At 36.8% G+C, this 10489-nt stretch overlaps 1 protein-coding gene across 3 annotated transcripts; it reads right to left on the bottom strand.

The window, feature by feature from the left end:
• Window positions 1–2: 2 nt before the first annotated feature.
• Window positions 3–10257, bottom strand: LOC139777854 (protein unc-45 homolog B-like). 3 transcript variants are annotated; one of them, XM_071715501.1, is made up of 5 exons: window positions 10059–10257; window positions 3476–3895; window positions 2828–3157; window positions 2302–2748; window positions 3–1926 (listed from the first exon to the last, which is right to left on the bottom strand). In XM_071715501.1, exons 2-5 carry the CDS (start codon window positions 3881–3883, stop codon window positions 199–201), a joined length of 2913 nt encoding a protein of 970 aa, XP_071571602.1. In that variant the 5' UTR covers window positions 3884–3895; window positions 10059–10257; the 3' UTR covers window positions 3–198. The 3 variants fall into 3 exon arrangements, with proteins under 3 accessions (XP_071571602.1, XP_071571601.1, XP_071571600.1); XM_071715500.1 differs by lacking the exon at window positions 10059–10257 and adding an exon at window positions 4983–5191; XM_071715499.1 differs by lacking the exons at window positions 3–1926; window positions 2302–2748; window positions 2828–3157; window positions 3476–3895 and adding exons at window positions 5314–7251; window positions 7631–8071; window positions 8148–8477; window positions 8795–9215 and having other exon boundaries at window positions 10059–10242.
• Between the last annotated feature and the right edge of the window lie 232 nt (window positions 10258–10489).

The following is a 10489-nucleotide window of genomic DNA, read 5'->3' as shown; positions in this document are numbered from 1 at the left end:
TATATGTCTTGCACAGTAAACATATATTTAAAGATATATAAACACAAATATAAATTACATGATCGCATGACTCAAACGAAAAAATTGCAAAAATATAAATGTAACATTTATTTTATTATTTAAAGCACTTTATTTGAAATATAAGGAATATACAGGGCATGCAGATTTCGAATATTTTGTCCCTTTTCAACAAAGATATCATCGTCCTGTTAGTATCCTTCCGAATTCTGAGTATATGTTTAAGGGTACCAGGTTTTTAGAATGTTCATATACCCATAACTTTATTTCCAAACGATTTAGAAGGTCTAATTGCTCTAATTGACATGCTGTATCACGTTCCCATCTTATTATGATGAGTGCTTCTTTACTAGATCGTTCCGCAACAGCATCTAAAGCAATGGATGTCAATTCCTTGATATTCTCGTTCTGCACGGTACTGTTCTTGTTTCTCAATGCTCTCAGTAGTTCCATTATGCCTGTTTCGATGAGTTTTACAGCAACATCTTCCACGCTTCTTATCATACTTAGCACAAATATAACACCCATTTCTTGTATGTTATTGCTTGGATTAGTCAGTAGAGAGCGTAGGGATTCCAACCAGAAATTCGAGTTGAAAACTTTCTTGCAAGCCTCTTTGTTGGCCACCGTCAGCTTCACTAGAGCTGCAGCTGCTGCAAACTTAATATCTTGATTCTCGTCCTTGTACAATAACATAAGATACTCAACTCGAGAATTATCCTGCTCGAAATACTGAATAGCGACTTCACGGCTTAAAATCAAAATGTTTATAAGATTTGCAGACGCCAATCTCAAAAGATAATCCCACTTGTACCTGAAGCCTTCAATCTTCTGAAATACTCCTTCTTTGAATATATGTTCTCGCATGCTGTCGTTGACTTTAGCTAGATTGCACAAAGCTGTTAGAGTCTGGCAATTCTCATTAACGGAACACTCTGGGTTTAGAAGATTTACGATGGGTTGAACAAACTCCGTGAGTAGTTGACCGGGAAATATAACCTCAGGACGTTTCGTGAGTGCCAAACGGACCAAAGCTAGCGAAGCTTGTTTCTTTCCCTCGACTGTGCCATCCAGCGCTAACGACAACAATGCCTCCGTGCCGCCTTGTTGAACAACTATTTCTCTCAATTTCTGTTCACTGCATATCGCGTTGAAAACGCGCGCCATCAATTCCTTGCAGTTCTGACTGTCCGTTCTGGCGAGGTTCACCAGATCACTAATCACACCGGCCTTTGCTAATACGCACAATCTTTCTTCGAAGTTGTCGTCGTCCAGTTCAGATTTCTCGGGAAAATAATATTTGACAAACTTTGTCAATTCTATCATCTCGGGTTCATGCTCGTCATAAGCGTTGCACAAGTTCACCAACGTCGTAAGCATGCCGAAGAGAACCGATTGATCACCAGTCTTGGCGGTCTCGATCATCGTATGAATGGCTCTTTTATCCTTGATCAACTCCTGTTTAACTCCGGCGTTGAAAGTCAGATACGACAGACCTTTTATGGCCCATTCTCTCATATTCTTTTGATTCTTTAGATTAATCAACAATCGTCTACAAGCCTCGGCCAATTTCTTGGTCACTCCATCCGCGAACGGTCTGGGAGTCGCGTCTGAGTCTCCGGAATTACCCAACTTGCACAAACCCACTAACGCTCGAACCCGAATTGAATCATCCTTAGACTGACACAGCTTTTTCAATGTATTAACATTTTGATTTATGATCGCGTCGACCTTGTTTTTTCTGGTCACAGCGGCAACGATACATTCGAGAGCCACTGTCTGCTGCAATACATCATCCGTTTCCGCCATAACGAAGATCATCTCTAAAATCCTTTCTTTAGCCACAACTACGTTTCCAACATCTGACGGGCCGAATAATAAGGTTGTTATCGCAACTACTACACGTACCTGTAAAACAATAGATTAACAATTCATTAATTTTTACGTTCCGTCAAACAATATTGATTTAAAATCAAGGAAGCTACAGGGTTATTTAATTTTGATAGAAAATAGACATTTTTGATAAATTACGCTTCAGAAAATACTATAGATTACAAAGTCATATTGTTCAATAAATTTCGATTACTCTGTTATAACCATATTTTAATTTAAAACTTACAGAATATATACAATATCGACAACTGAAAAAGAAATCTTCTTTGACATTTTTGTTTTAAAAATAAAGTTTAAATTGCTCAAATCGGCTATAGTTAAAAAGACTCGGCCTTTTATTTTCAAACAATTTAAATGACAAGAAAAGATCGAAATTTGCAAAATTCATACTTTAGATTCTATGTCAGGCGAATGCAATTTATCTTCAATAAATTCATCGATGGCGTTGATAAATGTTCTCTCATCATCATAGTACACGTTTTCATATATTTTTGCTAAGCACACACTAGTTATAGTTTGCGTGGAGGATGTGATGTCCATCGAGGATTTGTATTTGTATTTGTATTCCTCCATTTCACTGGCTACCTCCATCAATCTTTGCACACCGCGAAGTTCGACAAATCGTTTGGCCCAGTCTAACTTAGTTACGCAATGAATGTTACGCATAATAAGTTCTATTATTGCGTCTCTAGCAAGGCCTGTTATCGTTCTACTCGTTATGCTGTACGACAAGCACAACAGAATCGTGTCTATTTCCTTCTTATGCGCCGCGCACAAAGCCTCGTCGGGTTTTGAATCGAGTTTATTAGTCACACCGCTGTAAGTGTTCAATACATTCTGAAATCGAAATATGCAATAAATTTTTAATTACTAAAATATATATAAAATAAATACATTTATTTTACTCGATATTTACCTGTAAACTATATTGAGACGCATTAACTTTCTCTATAGATGTGCTGTTCATTATTTCCAAGAACCAAGGCAAACCGACGGATTTCATAACGGACTCGGTTCGACTAATATTGTTTTTGCATAACTCGCCTACAATACGAATCGCGCTGCAGATCACTCCCTTGTTCTTTTCCACTTTCACAAGTTGAACGATTTTGGATACACCTTCCTTTTTGAAGATCTCCTCGGCACCAGTTTCGTCACATGCGAGATCAAGCAAATCAATCATAGCAATTTCACGTTCTTTCTCATTTGCGTTCATGTCAAATGCTAGATCCAGCACTTCTGATACCTAATACAAAGCAAAATTAAGCGTATACTTAAATATAATAATCTGCAATAAAAATTTAAATAACTGTGACATTATATTTGTATGATGTAATTTTTGTCCGTATAGTGTGCAAACTATTAATTAACATAAATTAATAATTATGTAATAAAAGACAAAAACTCAAATCCATTTGTCAAATTATGTGTGATATTGAAACAAAAACTCTTACTAATACTCACATCCAGTATGAAATATGTATTTCATTTTTATTCTCTTATATAGATTAAATTATCATGTTTTGCGAGTTGACGAACTTTTGTAATAGTTACGTATATTTACCTGGGCACTAATATGTAACTTTTCCTTACGACGTTCTTGTACAATTTCACGTAAGTGGTCCACTACGCGTTGAAAATCTTCGTTATTAGGATTTAATGCAATAATAATCTCTGCATCCTGATATGCCTCCTCGAATCTTTCTAACGCTTCTAGTGCTTTACATCTTTGTAACAATGCTTTGCTACATATCTTTAACGCACTATTGCAGTCATTAATAACTTTCTCGTAATCGCTCAGCTGTAAATAAATACCAGCTCTATTTCTGTAGAGACATGCTTTTTCAGCTTTGTCCTCTGTTAGTTTCAGTGCGTTTGAGTAGTAACTTAATGCTTCTGACAAATTGCCTTTCCTAGACTCTTCGCAACCCTTGTGGTTCCACTCCTGTGCACTCATATCTGACTCTGTCATGGTGGAATAACTCTACAACACAAATTATATGATGTTACATTATATGTTTTAACACAGAAAGAGTCTGACACTAAATACTATATCTCTTGATACATGTATTATCTTAAATACAAAAGGCATAATTATTACTAAATAATTATATGCATGTATGAGACAATAGGCCTGTTTATTTTAGCTGAACTACTCGCACAGTTCATCTTTCCTCTTTTTCTGTTCATATTGGGAAAAAAAAAAGAGAAGATGAACTGTGCAAGAAGTTCAGCTAAAACGAACAAACCTAATACCATGTATAATGGATAAAGAATAAACGCACAATTCAACAATAGCAATGCAACTTCTAGTGTGAGACATGCATGTAAATTAGTGTAATAAATTGTTGCAATGATTTTTATATTATAAAGTTGACTTTCGTTGAACATCGGAAAACAGACGTTAATCATTGAAGTCATCATTCAGCGTTTGTACTCAGAATTTCCAGAAGCCGCTTGTACATATTAGACAGTGTGGAACTATCCAGACGACTTTATGACGCTACATGCAAATATTTGATTTCATCTTAACGCGAGAGATGCAATTATGTACGCTTCGTTGCAAGAGCCAGGTGCAATTTACACCCCTCCCTTTTTTGCGTCGGGAATTCAACTTCTCAACGAAAGAGAGTCTGGGAAAGGCGAGTGATTCATCTGAGACACGCGATAAATTTATTTGCGTGAGGATGAATCTCATTCCAAAATTTTTTTTTTACATAAAAGTACTTAACCCTTCGCAGAACGCGTGGGACTTTCAAGACCCACTCGATATTACAATTTCGAATTTTACAGAGATTTTAACTGGGCATAAAAGACCCAGGTATTCGACGAAAATAGCAGAATTGTTCTGCGAAGGGTTAAGGTACCGTCAATCGAGTATTTGTTTCAGTTTTAAATACATCTCGAGTTCTTTGTTCATTTCTTGAGTTTTAATGACCTCGTGTGCTCTCGTGTGGTTTCTTTTCCCGATTATTACTAACGTATCTCGTATTACTTTTAATAACCTTTGTTATATTGTTGAACCTTCGTTCAGGCCGTCGGTGAAACAAAACAGAATGTAAATGCTTTACCTGTCGGACAGCTTCCTCTTCGTAACGAATCTTTCGTGCTGCTCGAAAACCCTAGCTTTTCTCTGATTTTCAACTAATCGACCTTTCAACAAGTGTAACTGAACCGGCAAACATTAATGTAAGGCCATTGAGGGCGCGTGTCGCGACTATAGCCACGTGACCGGCGTAGCAAATGAGGCACAACGCTGCACGTCACGTGACTTCCAAAAGCGCGGGATCGGCCCAGTGATATATGTACATACGTCTCCGTGTATGTATTATTTCATACTATATATATATTAATATTCTACTTTTTGGCAAATTTATGTAAGAAATAAATTAACTCTATGTATATGTCTTGCACAGTAAACATATATTTAAAGATATATAAACACAAATATAATTACATGATCGCATGACTACGTTTCGAACGACAAAATTGCAAAAATATAAATGTAACATTTATTTTATTATTTAAAGCACTTTATTTGAAATATAAAGAATATATAGGGCATGCAGATTTAGAATATTTTGTCCTTTTTCAACAAAGATATCATTGTCCTGTTAGTATCCTCCCGAATTCTGCGTATATGTTTAAGGGTACAAGGTTTTTAGTATGTTCATATACCCATAACTTTATTTCTAAACGATTTAGAAGGTCTAATTGCCCTAATCGACATGCTGTATCACGTTCCCATTTTATTATGATGAGTGCTTCTTTACTAGATCGTTCCGCAACAGCCTCTAAAGCAATGTATGTCAATTCCTTGATATTCTCGTTCTGCACGGTACTGTTCTTGTTTCTCAATGCTCTCAGTAGTTCCATTATGCCTGTTTCGATGAGTTTTGCAGCAACATCTTCCACGCTTCTTATCATACTTAGCACAAATATAACACCCATTTCTTGTATGTTATTGCTTGGATTGGTGAGTAAAGAGCATAGGAATTCCAGCCAGAAATTCGAGTCGAAAACTTTCTTGCAAGCCTCTTTGTTGGCCACCGTCAGCTTCACTAGAGCTGCAGCTGCTGCAAACTTAATATCTTGATTCTCGTCCTTGTACAATAACATAAGATACTCAACTCGAGAATTATCCTGCTCGAAATACTGAATAGCGACTTCACGGCTTAATAACAAAATGTTTATAAGATTTGCAGACGCCAATCTCAAAAGACGACAATCCCCCTCGTACCTAAAGGCTTCAATCTTCTGAAATACTCCTTCTTTGAATATATGTTCTCGCATGCTGTCGTTGACTTCAGCTAGATTGCACAAAGCTGTTAGAGTCTGGCAATTCTCATTAACGGAACACTCCGGGTTCAGAAGATTTACGATCGGTTGAACAACCTCCGTGATTAGTTGACCGCGAATTATAACCTCAGGACATTTCGTGAGGTTCCGTGCCAAACGGACCAAAGCTAGCGAAGCTTGCTTCTTTCCCTCGACTGTGCCATCCAGCGCTAACGACAACAATGCCTCCGTGCCGCCGTCATCAACAACTATTTTTCTCAATTTCTGTTCACTGCATATCGCGTTGAAAACGCGCGCTATCAATTCCTTGCAGTTCTGACTGTCCGTTCTGGCGAGGTTCACCAGATCGCTGATCACACCGGCCTTTGCTAATGCGCACAATCTTTCTTCGAAGTTGTCGTCGTCCAGTTCAGATTCCTCAGGAAAATAATATTTGACAAACTTTGTAAATTCTATCATCTCGGGTTCTTGCTCGTCATAAGCGTTGCACAAGTTCACCAACGTCGTAAGCACGCCGACGAGAACTGATCGATCACCGGTCTTGGCGATCTCGATCATCGTATGAATGACTCTTTTATCCTTGATCAACTCCTGTTTGACTCCGGCGTTGAAAGTCAGATACGACAGACCTTTTATCGCCCATGCTCTCATATTCTTTTCTTCCTTTAAATTAATTAACAATCGTCTGCAAGCCTCGGCCAATTCCTTGGTCACTCCGTCCGCGAACGGTCTGATAGTCGCGTCTGAGTCTCCGGAATTAGCCATCTTGCAAAAAGCCACTAACGCTCGAACCCGAACTGAATCATCTTGAGATTGACACAGGTTTTTTAATATATTAACACCTTGATTTATGATCGCGTCGACCTTGTCTTTTCTGGTCACAGCAGCAACGATACATTCGAGAGCCACTGTCTGCTGCAATATATCATCCGTTCCCGCCATTACGAAGATCATATCTAAAATCATTTCTTTAGCCACAACTGCGTTTCCAACATCTGACGGGCCCAATAATAAGATTGTTATCGCAACTACTACACGTACCTGTAAAACAATAGATTAACAATTCGTTAATTTTTATGTTCCGACAAACAATATTGATTTAAAATCAAGGAAGCTACAGTGTTATTTAATTTTGATAAAAAATAGACATTTTTGATAAATTACGCTTCAGAAAATACTAGACGACAAAGTCATATTCTTCAATAAATTTCGATTACTCTGTTATAACCATATTTTAATTTAAAACTTACAGATTATATACAATATCGACAACTGAAAAAGAACTGAAGTCTTCTTTGACATTTTTGTTTTAAAAATAGAGAGTTTAAATTGCTCAAATCGGCTATAGTTAAAAAACTCGGCCTTTTATTTTCAGACAATTTAAATGACAAGAAAAGATCGAAAGGTGCAAAATTCATACTTTAGATTCCACGTCAGGCGAATGCAATTTATCTTCAATAAATTCATCAACGGCGTTGATAAATGTTTTCTCATCATCATAGTACACGTTTTCATATATTTTTGCTATGCAATCACTAGTTATAGTTTGCGTGGAGGATGTGATGTCCATCGAGGATTTGTATTTGTATTCCTCCATTTCACTGGCTACCTCCATCAATCTTTGCACACCGCGAAGTTCGATAAATCGTTTGGCCCAGTCTAACTTAGTTACGCAATGAATGTTACGCATAATAAGTTCTATTATTGCGTCTCTAGCAAGGCCTGTTAACGTTCTACTCGTTATACTGTACGACAAGCACAACAGAATCGTGTCTATTTCCTTCTTATGCGCCGCGCACAAAGCCTCGTCGGGTTTTGAATCGAGTTTATTAGTCACACCGCTGTAAGCGTTCAATATATTCTGAAACCGAAATATGCAATAAGTTTTTAATTACTGAAATACATGTATAATTACACGTATCTTACTCGATATTTACCTGTAAACTATCTTGAGACGCGTTAACTCTCTCTATAGATGTGCTGTTCATTATTTCCAAGAACCAAGGCAAACCGACGTATTTCATAACGGACTCCGTTCGACTAATATTGTTTTTGCATAACTCGCCTACAATACGAATCGCGCTACAGATTACTTCCTCGTTCGTGTCCACTTTCACAAGTTGTGCGATTTTCGATACACCTTCCTTTTTGAAGATCTCCTCGACACCAGCTTCGTCACGTGTGAGCACAAGCAGATTATTCATAGCGATTTCACGTCCCTTCTCACTTGCGTTCACGTCAAATGCTTGATCCAGCAAATTTGATACCTAATACAAAGCAAAATTAAGCGTATACTTAAATATAATTATCTGTAATAAAAATTTAAATAACTGTGACATTATATTTGTATGATGTAATTTTTACCCGTAGTGTGCAGACTATTAATTAACAAGAATTAATAATTATATAATAAAAGACAAAAAGTCAAATCCATTTGTCAAATTATGTGTGATATTGAAACAAAAACTCTTACTAATACTCGCGATCCAGTATGAAAAATGTATTTCATTTTTATTCTCTTATCTAGATTAAATTATCATGTCTTGCGAGTTGACGAACTTTTGTAACAGTTACGTATATTTACCTTGGCACTAATTTTCATATTTTTATTACGACGTTCTTGTACAATTTCACGTAAGCGCGTCGCTACGGGCTGAATAACTTTGTTGTTGGGGTCAGATGAAATAATGATCTCCGCATCCCGATATGCCTCTTCGAATCTTTCTAACGCTATTAGTGCTTGATATCTGTGATACAGTATTTTGTTACAACATATCATTAACGCATCGTCGCAGTCTTCAACCACTTTCTCGTAATTGCCCAGCTTTAAATAAGTAGCAATTCGATTTCTGTAGTACATTCTTTTGTCATGATCGTTCTCTTCTACATTCAGTGCGTTTGTGTAGTGACTTAATGCTTCAGACCAATTGCCTCTTTTAAACTCTTCATTACCCTTCTCGTTCCATTCCTTTGCACTCATAACTGACTTCACCATGGTGGAATAACTGTACAACCCAAATTATATGATGTTACATTATATGTTTTAACATAGAAGGACTCTGACATTTCATATCGTGTCTTTTATTTAAATATGTATTATCTTAAATGCAAAATGCATAGAAGATGAAACAAACAGGCCTAATATATGTATAATGGATAAAGAATAAACGCACAGTTTAATAATAACAATGCAAATTCAAGTGTGTAATCTGCATGTAAATTGTAATCAATTGTTGCAATAATTTCTCTATCAGAAAGTTAAATTTCGTAGAACATTGGCAAACAACACAGAAGAAGTCAATCATTTAAGTAATTTATAATTATTTAGTGTTCGTTCTCAGAATCTCCAGAAGCTGTTTGTGCATATTAGACAATGTGAAACTATCCAGTCAACTTATGACGCTGTATGCAAATATTTGATTTCGTCTTAACGCAAGAGAAAGAGATGCAATTATGTACGCTATGCTGCAAGAGTCAGGGACAATTTACATTTCCTCCCTTTTTTATGTCGGGAATTCAACTTTCTCGACAAAAGAGAGTCTAAGAAAGGCGAGCGAATTACCTGAAACGCGCGATAAATTTATGCGTGAGCATGAATCTCATTCCATCGACATTTTTTCTTACGTAAAAAAATAGTACCGTCAACCGAGTATTCGTTTTTCAGTTTTTAATGCATCTAGAGTTCTTTGTTCATTTCTTGGATTATTAATGACCTTCGTGTGCTCTCGTGTGGTTTCTTTTCCCGATTTATTACCAACGTATCTCACATCGTTTTTATCAGCCTTTGTTATATTGTTGAATCTTCGTTCAGACCGTTTGCGAAACAGAACAGAATATAAATTCTTTACCTGTCGGATAGCTTCCTCTTCTCGTAACGTTCTTCCGTGCTGCTCGAACACCCTAACTGTCTCTACTTTCCTCGACCTTTCAACGAGTATAACTAATTAAACCGGTAAGAATTCAACTTGCGGGCAAATCGGTCGCGGCTTACATACAAGTCATAGTGTTTACAGTCATAGTGTTTACGTGACCGGGGTCACGCAGCAAATGAGGAATGATACTGCATGTCACGTGACTTCCAAAAGCGCGGGCTCGGCCTAGTGATATATGTATATCTCCGTGTACGTATTATTTCATACAGTATATTAATATACTTTGGCAAATTTATATAACAAACTGTATTTACCTATATATGTATGTCCGCACAGTAAATATATATTTAAAGATATATAAACACGAATATAATTATATGATTGCATAACTACGTTTCAAATGACGA

The sequence above is a fragment of the Temnothorax nylanderi genome, unplaced genomic scaffold (assembly GCF_030848795.1).
Source record: "Temnothorax nylanderi isolate EJ_2023f unplaced genomic scaffold, tnyl_v1.0 TNYL_tig0167_pilon, whole genome shotgun sequence".
NCBI classification, from domain to species: domain Eukaryota; kingdom Metazoa; phylum Arthropoda; class Insecta; order Hymenoptera; family Formicidae; genus Temnothorax; species Temnothorax nylanderi.
This window is presented reverse-complemented; position numbering and strand designations above follow the sequence as displayed.

Bases quoted from the DNA above. Each gene is read 5' to 3' on its own strand.
- LOC139777854 (XM_071715499.1), bottom strand. From the start codon at position 9,205: ATGGTGAAGTCAGTTATGAGTGCAAAGGAATGGAACGAGAAGGGTAAT. The intron at 8,072-8,147 runs GTAAATATCGAG...TTTCGGTTTCAG, and splicing joins CGTCTCAAGATAGTTTACAG to AATATATTGAACGCTTACAG. The intron at 7,252-7,630 runs GTATGAATTTTG...ATTGTTTTACAG, and splicing joins CGCCTGACGTGGAATCTAAA to GTACGTGTAGTAGTTGCGAT.